The sequence below is a fragment of the Crassostrea angulata genome, chromosome 10 (assembly GCF_025612915.1).
Source record: "Crassostrea angulata isolate pt1a10 chromosome 10, ASM2561291v2, whole genome shotgun sequence".
NCBI classification, from domain to species: Eukaryota; Metazoa; Mollusca; class Bivalvia; order Ostreida; family Ostreidae; genus Magallana; species Magallana angulata.
The window spans coordinates 16,634,710-16,652,321 of NC_069120.1; the positions used below are offsets into that span (position 1 = coordinate 16,634,710).

At 32.9% G+C, this 17,612-nt stretch overlaps 1 protein-coding gene across 1 annotated transcript; it reads left to right on the forward strand.

Moving 5' to 3' along the window:
- Positions 1-1,403: 1,403 nt before the first annotated feature.
- LOC128165704 (transcription factor MafK-like) lies at positions 1,404-9,326 on the forward strand. Its single transcript, XM_052830490.1, has 2 exons — positions 1,404-1,597; positions 3,466-9,326. The coding sequence occupies exons 1-2, from the start codon at positions 1,586-1,588 to the stop codon at positions 3,904-3,906; spliced, it is 453 nt and encodes a 150-aa protein (XP_052686450.1). The 5' UTR covers positions 1,404-1,585; the 3' UTR covers positions 3,907-9,326.
- The last annotated feature ends 8,286 nt before the right edge of the window (positions 9,327-17,612 follow it).

Below are 17,612 nucleotides of genomic sequence, written 5' to 3' on the forward strand. Positions count from 1 at the left end.
TTGTGGTTAATACACGATCCTGACTGCAGTTAAAGCATGGTTAGGTTGGGAAATATTTCGTGCTTCCTGCTCGCTTCCTGTATATAAGATGATAATTTCTGTAATATCCTTGCACTGGAACATATATATATCCAATGTCAGCATTCCATCAATTTCTCTTTTCGTAAAGATAACTACAGTGTATATATAATATTGATGCGAATTTACATGCAGCTTTGATGAATTCAGCTAAACAATAAATGTATGTTAAAAGTTATCAGAACTCTTAAAAAAAACAACTGTAGAAATATATAGCAAGAAAAAATGTCAAAATTACAATAATTATGGAAATCATAACGAAAAAATATTGCCCACTGTCAGCTTAAAAATTAATCCAGTGCGTGGCTTACAAACTCACCCTTTTAATCAGCATTTTTAAAAGTGGCACTTCAGTTTTTTTAATAAATGTTATGTGTGAATAATATAGGCTATATACACATGTAAGGATAACTTTCATTACCTGCCCAGCCCACACTGTCCTACATGCAGTGATTCAAGATGCCTGTATATATATATATAAGCACTCAGTTCTTATAATATATCTCTTATTTTTGTTACGTATTTTATTTATAATAATCATTCATTGTTTGTTGATTTTATCTACTAAATATTGACAGGTTTAAATACAGCTTTGCTGAATTTGAATAAAAAACCCTGCGTGCATTTTAATTGTGTGTTAATTGTTTCATTTAAAATTCAATAATTATTATATAGTATGTTTTATGGCAAATGAAATAAGTTACAGCAGTCTTAATTTTCACCAGTGTTCACATTCGCGCAGGTTTTTTCTTCTTTAGGCTAACAGTAAAAAATTAAAATTGGCAATGATCGATAATATATTTTAAACTCATGTATAAAAATGTTTTAAATTTTATGCAGAAATGCTTATTCCTCAAATAATGTTTTAAAATAGCTATTTTCAAGGGTCATTCAGTTCATACAAAGTGTGGTGAGAGAGTGCAATATCAGCAGAAACGATGATAAATTCAATGAAAGTAAATCATAGGAAGCCTCTTGAGTGTTGGAACCTCAATAACGAAAATGCAGAAGAGTTCCGAACAAGTTAAATTGATTGACAGAGGTGCCCGAAGCGACAAAACGTATTTAACATTTTTCCTTGTTTACTAAACGAAGGCAAAGATGGCTGCTGTTGACATTATTGGCCGTCTACAATAAATTATGAAAATATGTAATCAATATATCGATTCATCCTGATACATCTCTGTTTATTTTGTCTCCATGGTCTACATAATGTACAGAACTATTGTTGTGAAATCGAAGTGCTGAATCATCTAAAATGGCGGGGCTAGTTCGTCCTCGCTGAGTCATCAAGTAACGGTGACTAAATCGACCAATCAGCAACGAGCCGAGAGGCGCAAAATACGCAACATACCGAGTATTGCCGAGTTGCTGAAATCAGTCGTAGAAACAAATAGTGGATTTATTGTCTTAGAGTGATAATTTCGTGATTTTGGAAGTACTGTGGTGTTTATTCGAGGAATAGAGAAGAGGATTAACACTTTTTCACGCGTGAAACACAGCCAAAATGAGTAAAAAGGTAAGAGAATTTTCGGTCACCGTGTGTAAATCGTAGTAGAATGATGGCGTGGTGCATTGTTTACGTTTTGTAGGCTATTCATAAAACGAGGTACACATGCCATGGGAACTTCTGTACTCTAAATTGATTTGTAAATAGAAGTTTTTCACTTTGTTTAAGTTAAAATTTAACATATTTTGATGTTTTATCACTGAAATTGGAGGAAAAATATAAATATGCTGATATGAGGATAAATGCGTTCATTGTACATTCATGACCACGTGACCATTTGTTTTGTTGTCAGCTCTTTCTGCGCAGTGAGAAAATACACATTGAATACACAAAACTCGATGTGTACAATAGCAACCTGTATCCCAGGAACATAACATCTTTGAGCCATGGTATTTTTAAAACCTAGAGATATGCACTTGGGTCTGTTTAAATCATATATAGAAATAGCGCTTGAATGAAGGGATTGACCTCCATTCGTACTTTGCCCAGACGCAAGTCCCGGAATTTATGCTGATGATGCATTAGGGCGTATATTTACCATTTTTATAAATAAATAAAAAAGGGGGGATACACGTAAATTGTAATGTCAACGATGAAATTTCTGTGACCTGTTAACGGTATATGTGATTCTGTTTACGTCAAGATATCCTTAAAAGATAAATGGTATTATGTAAATACGTTGGAAAATCCATATGCCATGTCCTATATTACACCTTGGACTATTTATAAATCTTAGTTGTGCTTACACAAACTGCGCAGGTCTCTGTCTTTTGGAAAAAGCATCAGGAAATTTTACAAAAAACATCATATATCAAAGTAATGAATAGGAATGCAAATAGATTTTTTTTTTTTTTTACATCTAATTAATTACTGTAGAGAAAAAAAAAATGAAAAATTTCTGTAACAAGAAATATTCACGGATTAATTTGATAACATCATTTTTATTTTCAGAATTAAAAGGGTTATGGAAACAAATCTTGTTTTGTTTGACTTCCTTGAATTATATATTGACATTTTAAAAATAGACTTATTTGATATCTTGTGTATTTGTTCTGAGTTGGATATGTGCCAACTTTCAATGTTTACAACGAAAAGTGCTGGGTTATGAAAGAGGGGAAGGTCAATGTAGATTAGCCTAAAGATTTTAGAGTATCTCCACCACTAAAAGATGATTGTCTTCAGACTAATTGTTATGCTGATTATTGATTTTAAGTACATCAGGTGTGTGTGAATGATAGACTAAGGTTTTCCCATAGTGATGAAAGGATGAGTCATTGACTCTGATGCACCATCTGATGGAGCTTCGTCATCACTGGGAATTGTTTTTAGAAAAGTAGTTCACAAAGCAATTATTGACTGTTGGTGTTTTGAAAAACAAATACTAATTCTACCAGTACTCGATGAAAATCAAATCCAAATCATTTACCATTCCTTATTCCTTTATTGATTTATATCATGGCCATCATTTTTAAAAAATGATGGCATAACTGTAGTTTTAATTAAAAAAGAAGTTCACAAAGCAGTTATTGAATGATGGTGTTTTGAAAAACAAGTACTTATTATACTCGGTGAAAATCAAATCCAAATCGTTTACCTTTCCTTATTCCTTTATTGTTTTATGTTACGGCCTTCATTTTTAAACAAATGTCTAAATTGTAGTTTTAATTATAAAGTAGTTCACAAAGCAATTAATATTAAAATAAATGATGGTGTTTTGAAAATCAAGTACTAATTATACTTTGTAAAAATCAACTCCAAATCGTTACTATTCCTTGTTCCTTTATTGACTGATGTTATGGCCATTGTTTTTTAAACAAATGTCAAAATTGTATTTTAAATTGGATGAAATTAAAAAGAAATGAATTGATTTGTTTCAGATTTTCTTGTCGCAGTGCAAGTCAGAAGCGCTGGCCCTGAGTGCTGCCCAGATATCGGACGATGAGCTTGTTGCTATGACCGTCAAAGAACTGAACAAGTTGTTGAAAGGATTGCCAAGAGATGAAACCATCAAGCTAAAACAACGCCGCCGTACATTGAAAAACAGAGGCTACGCAGCCAACTGCAGGGAAAAACGCATGTCCCAAAAAGAAGAGTTGGAAACTGAAAAAGAGCGGCTTAGGGCAGAAGTGCACAGGCTTCAGAGAGAAAATGATGTAGTCAAGATGGAACTCACATCACTGAAAAACAAGTACGATGCTCTGCAACGGTTCGCAGAAGTCAACAGAATTAAGGTCTTGACCCCACCAATGTTTCTGACCCCTCCCCACTTTGGCCACAGAGAATCAATGATTGTGAAATCAGAGCCGTCACAGGCATAGCCGAGTTATGCCCAATTCACGAACAGAATGTGCTGCACAATTTAACATGCCCTGATCTTTAGACTCCATTAAAGCAGTTTTATGAAACTATGATATACTTTATTGCCAAAAACAATATTACTATCAAAACAAGAAACAACACTGAACATAAAACTCTTGGAGGGGCACACCTGATTCTTTCAGACTATTCCTTGCTCAGAACGATGTCTGTGAGACATTTGCATTGAAAGAATGGTACAGAGGACAGATACACATGATGTGTTCAGATTCATACTCTAGCTACCGGAGGAAAATCTGGTGCAAAAAACATTCATATAGATATATATATATATATATGTGAAAATATATATTAACAATAATGTCTGTATGTACATGTATGTTTTTATGTATACTTGTATATTTACTTTGAACCAATATCAAAATGATAGAGTTTAATGAACTTTTCCTGACGGTTTGACAATTGTCAATAACACAAATGGTGCTTTCTTTCCAGTCATGTTCTTTAGTATCTCCATCAACATCCAATGATTCATATCATTTGTTAATTTAATAAGCCCTTATTTTTTGCTGACTTTGCGTACATATACAATGTATACGTATGAATATGGTTGTGTCTTCTGAATACCTGTCTTGTGTTGATTTGTTAAATGTTAATGAACTTTTTGTTTTGAAAATGGGAGACATTCAGAAATCCGTTATGATTTTGGGTTAATTCATCAACATCATTCATGTTATTTATTTTTCATTGGTTAGATTAATTGGAAACAGTTAATTGGAAATTGCAGAAATATTTGCTCCCACTTTCAAAAACTTACAAAATGTGGGTGAAATTCTATTCAGTGTTTTGTATTAATTTTTTTTTTTACTTTGGTTAAGTTTGAACTTTAAAATCAAGATGATTAAAAAAAAATAAAAACATGGTTCAAAATTTTATCTGTCATAAATTTACTGACATTTTTTTTTTTTTTTTTTTTTTTTTTTTTAAATGTTATTTATATATTTTTTAAAAATTTGATATATGTTCTTAGTAGCATTCCATATTATTTTGTAATACAGACACCAAATAACTGTTAAGATGGTGGTTTATACAATTGTTCTCTTCAAAATTTTTGTTACTGGCAAGCCTGACATGTGAATGAAAATGATACACTTGGATGATTTCATTAATATGCAGGAATTTGTGACACCTTTACTAAATTACGTTTGTGGAAAACAGGTGAAACTTGTGGTGAACTGTTCCCTTTTTTGGCCACACCATCATAATTTTTTTATTCTGAATATTTTACATTTTGTCTGAAACTTTCTTTGAAAATTTAACTTTCAAAATATGGAAAGAGTTTCAAAAGCTTTTGAAACTCCATGTCTAGGAAGAAAAAACTCTACAGATAGCCTCAACACTGCACAATTTCATGTATTTAAATCTGTTTTGTTGATAAAGCAAATCATACTGAAATATTTTTGTGCCAAATTTTGATGTATTCAGAAAGTAGTGAAGTAGGAGTTGTTTAGTGAGTGTCATCCATTATGTAATCTCATTCAGTTAGGTCATGCAGGGTAAGTAGTACATTCATTACATTCACATCTTCACATTTGCATGCATATTAGAGTATGGCTAAGTCAGATAAGTCTCACAGACGCCGTGTCCTTCACAAACACAAACTGCACATTCTGGCATTCCTCAAACAATGGCAAACCTTATGAATCGAGTTGTGAAATTCTGAAACGATATATTACAAATGGATTGCAAAATAAATGGGGTTAGACCACATCCTGAATGTGGCTTTTGAAACTTAAAGTGAAACTATGGGAAAGGCCTGACTAATTCTTATTTTTAGCAAAATTCCATAACTATGGATATTTTTGAGAAGTGAGTGATGCTTGTCCTATATAATGAGATGGGGATAAGTTTATTCTACAGAAGTGGCTGTTTGAATATTGTTGAAGAGCTATTAAGATGTGTATTTATTGTATATAAAATAACAATTATATATTACTGTTCATTGTCAGAGTTTGTTCAAGCATGAATGCCCATAATGTTTATATATTTATCTCTCCCATGGATCTCTTCAATAGATACATTGTCTTGTACTCCAATGGAGCCTTTTTTAAGGGTTATTTGATACACACAAAGCATTGAAATGGTATGCTCTTTTATAATTCAAAAAGCTGTTTAATTGGATGGAATGATAAGTAGTCTTTTTTACCACTTCTGACAATTTTATGAGAACCTTATTGATGTACTCTATGGAATTTTTAATGAAGCAATTGTCAAATTAAGAATTCAGCAATGAATAACCAATCATTTAAATGCAAAACATCAAATTATATGGCCATAATTTTACACAATGTTAATTGTAGTTGATTTTTTACTCCATATTTTTTGCATGAGTTTTTAAATTAATTTTTTCAAGGGGGGGGGGGGTCGGAAGGAAAAAAAGGAGATTTTTGTGTTGGATCCATTGATTTGATCTAGGAGATGTTTGTGTTGGATCCATTGCTTTGATCTGGGAGAGTTTTGTTTGGATTTTCTATTTTATCTTCATTTCTTTGTTATGAATGAGTTAGAAGGTGGCTGTAGAGTGATCTCTCTGACACTCTACAGCCACCTAAATGATTGCCGTCCATTTGTGTAAATAAACTTATTATTTTTGTTTTTTGTTTTGCATATGTTCATTTACATGTATAATCAGTGTTGTTTAAGTTTTTTTCTTTCTTTTTATTCTTTACTGAAACTGTTAAGATAGAAGCTGTTCAAAATGATATGCGAAGAGTGTTACATAATATTGTGCAACATTGGGTGGATCTGTTATACAGAACTTTTTTGTTTGTTGTCGTCACGCAGCCTTTTTTTATTAGTTGATGAAGTGGGTGGCGGGTGTCAGCTTACAATCGAGTGGTCCTCGTGGCATAGCTGGCCTTTGTGACATGTAACTGGGTGTGTTGGGGGTACAGTCATAGAGCATGACCACTTGTTCACCATCCCTTTCCATTGCGGGACAAAAACATGGAATGTCCGTGGCCTATTTATAGTTCTGATCAGACATGTAAGCTCTCGATTTAAATGGTGTCTCAGGTTTAGGCAGGTAACAGCGATACAACTTCACCTGTTGTTGTCGTCCACAAATAAGGAAGTTTGGATGAACCGCTTCTTCGTACATGTATTATCAATGGGCCCAGTGTAATTATGCATGCAGAAAGAGAATGACGCATTTGTCTTTGTGACAATAAACAGAAGTATGAAAGGCAAAAAGACTGCGATATTTTAATATTAGTTATTTCCTTGTAAGCCACCTGTGCGATTTTTGATTTACTCTTGTGAAATGCCGTCCTAAGCAAAATGTACGTGTAGGTCAAATTGTATTATTTAAATCCCACTAAGTACAGACTGCCCAAGTTTTATCTTAGACACATCATATTTTTGAAAACTCTTGAGTTTAGGTGTATTTTTTAACAAACAACTTTTTGTGGATGATCTTTATTGATGCAGCATACCCTATTAAAAAGAAAAAAAAAGAAAATATATATATATATATATATGCAATCGTATCCCTACATTTTCATGTCCTAGAGAAAGCACCGTTTTACCTGCCTAAACCTGAGGTATGCATGAAGTAGGTCGCCCCATACAGTAAGTAATGAATTCGTCGAGACGTGCCCATTTGACGTACATTGTCAGCTGATGCCAGACCACGATACATGGCTTCTTTCCGTCTTCAAACGAGCCATTTTTGTAGAACCAGTTAGTCGAATTCACGCTCTAGTAAACATTCCTGACTGTCAATTCAGCAATGTTGCAATTTTGGGGGTTAGAAATATATGCTGCGACGACACTCCAACCAGAGATTGAGAACATCGAATTTATGTTTCTTGTTGTTAAAATATATTTTTTTCGCCACGTGTTGTAAGAAAAATCTACTCAATGTGCATGTAATGTTACACTTGTAAAGACTCATTTTTTAGAAACACCAACAAAAAAAGTATGAAAACGTTTAATCTTTAACAACTAAAATCTACCTCTCTCTATGGAAAAAAAAGAAAACACGATTTTTTCTATAATTTTTGAATTATTTGATACCTTTTAGTCAGTATTGATTGAATTGGAAACTTCATCATTTTGACAGCCTCTCTGTATGATGTTAAAGGGTGTCATTACGTTTGTTTGTGGGCAATGATTCAGATTGCTTGTATATATAACAGATATTGTTATTTATGTTGTGATGCGAAATGACATTCCAGAAAGTTGTGCATTGAGATGTGATGAGGGAACATTCTATTGTCTTGTATTTTCATTGAGCTATGTTTTTAGTGCTTTCTTTATTTTGTGAGTACGTATTATATATATTTTTAATTATGTTGGTTTTATCAGAGGTATCAGAAAACAGGGTCGGTTTAAATGCACGAAGGAAAGAAATCTCAACCTTGAAATTTGGAAGTTTTCTGTAAATCCTAACGAACATCGAATTTATTCTTAAAAAACCTGGTTTTGAGGTGTTGAGGGTTCTTTGTGACCGAGCTGTGTGTATTACAGTGCAGTAAGGTGACTGATGTTGATTACAATACATGTGGTCATGTTATTCGCAAGTCATGGTTTTGTTTTTCCAAGACAAAAGGACAAACAAGCACTGAAAAACTGTTCTTGCATGCTATATTTAAAATCATTCTATCAGACTTAAACCAAAAATGGGCATGAAAAACTTGCCCAATATTTAAGAAAACCAAAAAACTGCAGCAGTTTAAAATGACAATTACATTCTAATTTTTCTTATACAGCCATTTTCCATCTTTTTGGCAAAAAGTATTTGCCATCTGGTCTAACAACGAAATACATGTATTTGTTTTGGAATCTTTTGCTGTGTAATATAAGAACAGATTTTACAGTGTGTTAGCCTCTGTCTTGGAACCCTAGTACTAGTGCAATAAGATGTATATATAGTATTGTGAAAGCTACAAGAGTGACAGACTTACCCGTGGAAATCTGAAGGAAACGTAGATTATTCCTTGCTATCTTAGAAATTTCAGTGAAAGAATTCTTTTCTTTCTTTGTTTCTTACTTTATACTTGTATTTTATCATTTATTTGCCGGGAATATGATTATTATTTTATTTTAATTTTTGGTCTAAAAAGTGTATTGTGATGCCCTTATAACATTTTTAAAGACGTAATTGTACCGATATAGATGTAAATGAACAGTTGAATATCAACAAAATCCCCTTACAAAATATTATTGCATCAAAATGGTAATGCATATTTCGGTAGTCTTTAATTCACATTCAAGGGATTATGTTTTTTTGTAAATATTTCATTATTTAAATCACAACATTAATTCATGACGTCATTTCAACGAAAATTGATGTGTATAAAACGAAAACAAGGTCACTGTAAATTGCTCTACAAACCACATAATAAAGAACTAAAAAGCTTGCATGTCTTTGTCTTTGATTTTTCCAGCAAGATCATCCTTGGACGTGGTTGCATATTTATAACATTTAACAGACTAGTAGTTGAGCGTGATAGCTTACTTGTTTCGTAAATACCAGTACTTTTTGCAACGTGTAACAGGTTAATGAAAAATAGTTGTCAAATGCAGTTATATATCCAGTTGTTATATGTAAAGTAGTATGTATAAATTGACCAAACCTAAAAGCATACACTTCAAAACTATATCTGTTTTATTATATCTCGCAGTCTCCTGTTATATAATAAGAATGAACACAAGTAGAATCGAAATCTTGAGTAATTACAGTTATTCATAATGTAAAATAAATAACGAGAAGGCACAATGTTTTCAACAGCTACTAGTATTTCCTTAATCCAGGGTGTGCTTTACTCTACATTATTATCTCTGTCTTACTAGAATAAACTATATATATGATGAATACGTTCAGCCCATGTTGATGGAAACTTCAGTAATACCGCGACCAACCAACCACTGCTCATCCTCTTCCTCTCTTAATTGTACTTCGAAGGGGTCTAGAGCTTCCTGTAACCATGGAAACTATCATAGACGGCACGGTATATTGGTTGATATTTGTATTATACACGTATACATGTATTTGAAATACCTAGCAGTCGTGATGGTTAACTTGTAAAGATATCATTTCTAGGAATGAGAGGTCCGTGTACATGTAGGTCATTGAGTATATCAACACACTGTTTTTGCCAGGCAATGTTTATCATGGATCCCAAGGTCATTGGCAGCTGATTCGATTCCATCCCTCAGACCTGAGAAATATGTAGTTCTTTAGCCAACCTCTGTCAGAATCTAGTTGTAAACTTTGTTGCACACGAAAAGGTTTATCTTAGTTGTATAATTTGTGTGTTTGTTAACAATAAATTTATTCAGGTGACTTCAGCTGACTGGGTTTTTTCTTTACTGTGGATTTGCCACTTAACATTTTAAAAATTATTGGGGAAGGAATGTGTTAAGTTTGCATTTTCATATATTCAGCGTGAAATCGTTACCGTCAAGTAATGTATATATTGTTGATTTACTTCCAACCGTAAAAACCTGAGGAGAAGAGGATGAAACCAGTCCCGTAGGTAAAGAAAAAGCTTTACAATTTATTCATTTCCTCCATCGTTAACCACAGAAAATACACAACTTTTGAAATGGTAATAAAAAAATTATAATAGTCATCCTTTTCTCGTTTTTAGTCACAAATATCATTTGAATTTGGTTTTAAACTGCTTTATGACCCTGCACCCTGTTTTAAAAATACAAAACTCGTATACTACAAGGCAACAATGGAATCAAGCTACATGCATGTAGTGACCCCTAGGTTTGCGAGATGTCCGCCGGCTACAGAATTCCACTTGGCAATGGCAGTGGTTCATTACCAGATACAACAGAATGTTAAAAGTACACGTAATGTAAGTATATGAACATATTTGCATATAAAACATTTGTCTGAAATTTGTTATCAAGCTTTGGAATTTTCAATAATCTTGGTATAACAATGATGTTTATATATCAATATGTAAATTTATATGCATAAATAACATTATTCACTCTATATAGTAGGGAAAAAAATATAGACACATTATTTGAAGGTAAAGCTAAACGTCACACAAAGCTCTAATTGACAGTATCCATGCAAACATGTCAAACGAATAGACGAGATAAGTGTCAGAATGTTTTCTATTTATTCTAAGTCGAAGTGTTATCTGGTGTAATGTAATTCAATGTCTGAAAAATTGCTACATATCACCTACACATATTTTACACAGATATCAGAAAATTGACATTATGGAATGGATTTTACAAAAATAGCATACTCTAAAAACATGTTGAAAAACTAATATTTGCTCACTAAGCTAACGTTGCTGAAATAGCTTTTATAAAAATCTTTAAAATTTGGACACAAGAGTATATAAATGTATTAATTTTTTGTTAACCAAGTCAGCTCAAGAGCAACAAGAGGTCGCGTTAGTGGCATTTTATAGATTTTAAAAACCACAAACATCATGTACATTCTTATAGCATGAATATTTTTTCCATATTTTGTGGACATGAAGACGAACAATTAAAGTAATAGCATTTGTACAACCTCAATTTTTTTTTTACAAATGTCTTTCCTTTATGGTTTCCTACATCTGGATAAAATGTATGAAATTATTATAAACGAATAACACTATAATAGCAGACCTAAAAAAAAATTGTTCAAAATTTTTACATCATGGCAAATTAACTGCAAGAGAAAACCCAGCATGATATCCCTTTTTTGGCATAGAAGAAATTCTTTATAAAAACGAGTGGAACTCAACTGTAGAAAGATGGAAATATTTTTTTTTCACAAGCTCAATCCAAAATATGTTGAAACATGCACGGATCTAGACAGGAGGGGGCTGGGTGGGGTGGGGTTGAAATAAATTCATCAAATACAAAAAGTAAAAAGAAAAAAGCCTCGGAACGCCCCCCACCCCCCCCCCCACCCCACCTGAGCAAACACCATCATCCCTCCCTCAAGGGAAAAAAATTCTGGATCCGCGCATGTAATATGTATCTCAATCATATCAGGTTAGGTTACGTTTATCAAAAACTTTTCAGCAGAAGTTGTCATAGATATATTCATGATACATGTATATTGGGACTGAGAATTTAAGTATTGGTTTATTTTTGAAAGACGAAGTCTCATAACTGCAATTTTGTGCAAACAGGAGGTCATAGAAAGTATGATAAAGGTACATTTTCTTACTAAATAACGGATATTTGTGCAATTACTATGTTATAAGAAGAGAAGGAAAAAGAGATTTAAGGAGGCCGACTTTAGTTTGCATTGCGCATGTTTTTGCGCATTCTAATATAATACCGCTGATTTATACTTCTTATGAATTTTTTTCGATATCATTTATAAAATCGAACACAATAAACAAAATACAGATAAAAATATTCAGATTTTTAGAGGAAATTTTTAATTTTAACACGATTTTTACGTTGTGCGGTAGGGGAGCATTGCCATTGCGCTTTTATGACGTTATGATAAAATGAAGCTTTGTAGGAGTACGTTATAAGAAATAACATAAAAGAAAAAGTAAAAATTGTACGCTGTTGAAATTTTATATACAGAATGATGCTATCCTCGAGGACATTTTCCTCATTTTTAGAATGAATCCATTATACCAATCATCAATCGTAATGATCCAAATATATAGCAAAATTTGGTGCATTTTAATATTTTGAGATGGCCCCCACTAAAAACCAGACGGTAGAATTTTGTGTTTTTTACATATAAGGTAGGAAATGATATTACTAATCATATATAACAATTTGAGAAAAAAAGCTATTGTAGTATTTTTTTAAACTGCTTTGATGTGCGGAAAATGGCAGTTTCCTATATATTCCTATAGTAAATGTACCTCTATTTTGAGATGGTCCCTAAAAAGAACCAGACGGTCGATTTTCATGAACCTTCGCAAATAAACTAGAGTTGGTTTAAATAACATATGGTTAAAAAATAGAGTTATGCTATTGTAGTTTTTTTCGCAAAAAAACCCAAATCGGCCTCCTTAAATGAAGGATACAAAAGAACCAGCCCGGTTCGTAGTTTTTAAGTGATTGGAATCTTAGATCAGACCAATGCGGCATTCATATGTACGTGTGAAGAATTACTTTTATCTACGAATGTGGCTCTTGAATACAATGTACATGTATTATTTTTTCTTGTTGACATTCCTTAGCTGCTGTCACATATGTTAACTTTATTTCTAGGAAGCTGTTCTTCTTATAATACATATCATGGGAATGCACTTAATCAATTTAACTAGTTTGCTGGCGATGTATGTCATACTTACTGTGTGGGTCATACTTTTCCAAATACCACCAAATACTTTGAAAACTCCAGAAAACCAGATCCATTTATTTTCTTGACCCTGCGTTACCCCCCTGAATCTTGTTTCTTTCCGACATTTTCCCACTATCAGTTTATTTTGCTTAATTTCCTGTAATCGTAATCATTAAATACTCAGGTGATACATGTATAATATGGCCCTTTATCCTCTTGTCAAATGTTGAAACAAAAGCTTATAGTCATCACAGGTGTAAATCATAATTATGTCTATAGGATTAATAACCAAAAATAAAATTGTTATCATTTACTGCTACAAATGTAAGATTTTTTTTTTCGAAGAGGCGGATGCAGATTACACAGGTACCCATAATACTCTCTCCCCCCCCCCCCCCCCCCCCCCAAAAAAAAACCCACCAAAAATAAACAAACAAAATGGAGATCTATTGGCAAAATTTATCACCTGCATGGGCAAGTTTTAAAGTGGATTCTTTTAATGAAATCCTGAACTCACTGGGAGGAAAGGGGTCAGTTTTATTCAAGTAACTTTTAAGAACTATTTTTCATCGTTTAGTGTTTTTTGTATGTAAATTTTGGTGTTAAATATGCATGGATTATATTCATTTCATAATCGATCTAAACTAAATCTACACGGAGAATACGAACTCCACGGACTTATTCCAGACATTCTATGGTAATCTTCATATGACTTTATATAGAAAATTTGGCTGTTCCTTCTGTGTCTCGTATAATTATTTCCTTATTTTTTACTCGCTTTGTTTTTAGGGCTCTGAAGGTAGCAACAATTGGAGACAATTTTTTCTGCAATACTTTGATACTTTCATATAAACCTGCATATCAGCTCTAGGGCAGGTACAAATCCGTATCACACTCATTGCGGAAATCCTGTGCCTTCTTTTTTGTTTCGGTTTTTATGAATGTTTTAAAACGAAAATTTGAACATTCTTTAAAGTCGACATTTTTAATGCAGCTGAAAACTTCAAATTAGTAAATGTTTTCGAGCAATTAATTTTAAAAGCTGAGGAAATTCTTGTTCTGTAGCTACATGTTTGGTAAAACAATGAGATCTCCTATTTTTATTTAATACATGTACAGGCTACTTACAAATAGTGATATTTACATTTTCAACTGTCTTTGTCTGTAATAACATTACGAATCAATTTTGAAGCTAATAACCCAATAATTTCATAAAAGATGAGCGACACAAAATGGGCGTGTATTATAGCATAACCGAAACACGTTATTGGCTGCGCCGCGAAGTAATACATAGCATGTGCTACTTGAAAAAATGTTGTTTTAAACTGTAGGTATTGGAAATAATATACATGTACATATAAGTAATAAGAAATCATTTTTTGAACATCATGAGATGATAATTTCGGTCGAGGCTTGGTCAAATCCATCATAAAGCCCGAAGGGCTTTATTGGATTTGACCACGCCCCGACCAAAATTATCACCTCATAATACAGTATTACAATGCATATAAATCACGACTTAATGTTTTCATATTTTTTTAATTGAAATATACGATACAATTAAACAATAAAATGATTTCTTTGGTGATTCATGAAGGATATGAAGAAGGCGACATTGCAGAAAAAGTATTTATCCGCTTTAGCGCGTTATGTAACTTTTTTTCTGCAATGATCGATACCTTAATTAATAACCCGCATGAATCATCAAATAAAGCATACCATCATTTATAATTACATCTTCTTTCAAAAAATTACTAATTCGATCGTAAAAAATTAATAACAATTCACTAAATTAATGGTAATGTACAACAGTGCGTTAGATAAAAGAAAAATCAAATCGTCTTCTATAGGAATTTGAGTCTGACATGATTATTTCGTGCAGTCCGTGATTTTGTTTAGGTCGATGAATGTTTCAAACAATCGATAAGAGGCGTGTAGATTTCAGTCCTGACGGTTTATACAGAGCTATGAATTACAATCAATTTCCGTAAGAATTGGAGGGAATCATAATCGGTGGATGTAAATATTACTATATGACTAAATTCTATAGAACGTCATTCTATTATAATGCAATATTATAAGAATAAATAGGAATGATGTTTATACCGTCAATCACATCCATCAAGCAAGTTTGAGTGAAGTAGGACCAGCTTTTCTTAAATTGGCATCCTTGTTAGTCGAGATCAGACTCTTTATCTGAATTTAAGCTAGCCTCTTGTTTTATATCCAGGGTTACATGAACCTAGAAGTCTTGCATGTAGTTGGTAAGGACGCAAATTCTCTTTCTAAATTCAAACATGTAATGACCTATTAAAAATACTTTTTCCTCCCAAAGCATCTTGCCCCGCCGTCACCAACTTTCGGCTTCAAGTTAATCAGACCTCAAATGTATGCACTTTTTTTTGAAAGGATTGCTCAGCAGAGTGATTTGAAAATTTTGGTGAAGGTGGAACCAGGATAAATAAGAATAAGTTGTGTATCTAAATCACATCAATAGCTATATCAACTGTGCACATCTGAATTTGGTTCGACTAATATTAACACACTTTATTAAGTTGCTAAATCTTAAACCTGCCAATACACATTCGGTTAATCAAGATCACACTGTATCTGAAGCATCTCTATCCTTCTTTATCGTTCAATCAACCATGCAAGTTTGAATAGATGAGGACCATTATTTACCTATAGTCTGTCCCAATATATATTTTTGCCGCATATAAATGACCTGCTCCCAAAACTTTTACCTACTATTAAACCTTAGCTTACCTAAGAAGCCGAAACCTTTGTCAAAGATTCAACATTTAAGCCTGTCTAGTATATCAGTAGCACAAAATATATCACCCATGCAAGTTTGGATAAGAAAGGACCGGTAATAACTTACTCAACAAAAGGCACCTGCTCTAAAAATCTTTTTTACCATCCGAGATCTGCGGCCAAGATTCAACATCAAAGACTTTTTAGTCCTTCTGTAATTACGCTCAAATTTAGGCAAGTATGACAAATTTAGGACCAATAACTAGACATCATCGAGTTGATGACCATCTCAAAGGGTCCGACTTAAATAATTGACAATGGGATAAAATACATTTCAGATTTTGCTTTGACAGTAATGCTCACTACCCATTGCCTATAAAATGCGCATTATTTGGTTTAATCCAAGCAAGATTAAGCCAATAGGAAATAAATTATGGTCCAAAAGGATTTTATAGAGATCTGCTGTGACCTTCAAATTTGATCTTAAACTTGGTTAATGGTCACTGCATACCCTTTAACCAAAAACTCTGTTTAAGTGAAGTATGAAATAAATAAGACTAACGGGAGATAATATATCCTCTGAAAAAATTATGATTTGTGTGGTCTGATATGACCTTGACCTAGAAACTCCATTCAAGGTCACTGCATATTTAAAGGCAATTTGAGGGTCAAGTATAAGCCAGTTTAGACCATCGGAAAGAATATATGGTCCAGACAAGGATTTTTTCACAAAATTCTGCTACGACTCAAACCTTAGATCTAGATTTTGGTTCATGGGTCTTTGCACATCCTTTACCCAATGGTACACTCTGGGTAAATTTGAGCCAGACTGGGCCAAAGAGTGAGACGATATGCTCGAAACAAGTGATCTCCAGCAGACAAATGGACAGGTGACAGACATACTGATTACTATAGGTCCTCGACAGAACAGAGCCCTAAAAACTTAAATATCAGACCTGCTTCAAATACGTTAACTGGAAGCCAACTCTGACATTGTCATAATGAATAAAAAGCACAAAAGTGAAATAATAGAATTTTTTTAATTAACAAAACAAATCTACCAACTACATGCTGAAAGTCTTGTAAACATAACTGATAGAACTATTTAGCTAAAGCTATTACAACTAATACTACTAAATCATGGCTATGCTGAACCTTATCTATCAAAACTTGCTAAACATGTACTAAAACATCACTAAGGACAGCTATAATGTTTATTTTTACGATTTCTTATAGGAAAAAAATTACAAATACATGGCATCTTATATCCTAATACAGTTTTAAATCAAGAGAGAGATAGAGAAAAAAGAGTAATATTAAACTAGTTTTTGTGACAGTTTTCCTTTCAAAATGACAATACAAACTAAGATATGGAAACCAAGAGGTCCCTGGACCTTAATGATCATCTGAGCACAACTTTATAAAACAAAGGAATTGGATTAAATGAATTTTCACCACATTATAATAAGTGAACTTGCACTAACACCTTCACACTTCAATTTTTACTGAACTGAAAAACAAATTGGGTTCTGGTACTAAAACTACCGGTACATGCATACGTAATCTAACTCTATCTAGTCAAAGCACTACCATTAAATTGATGTAAATCAAAAAACCTCACATTGCTAACTTCCTAATATTATGTACAACCAGCACCATGTGTAAACCATG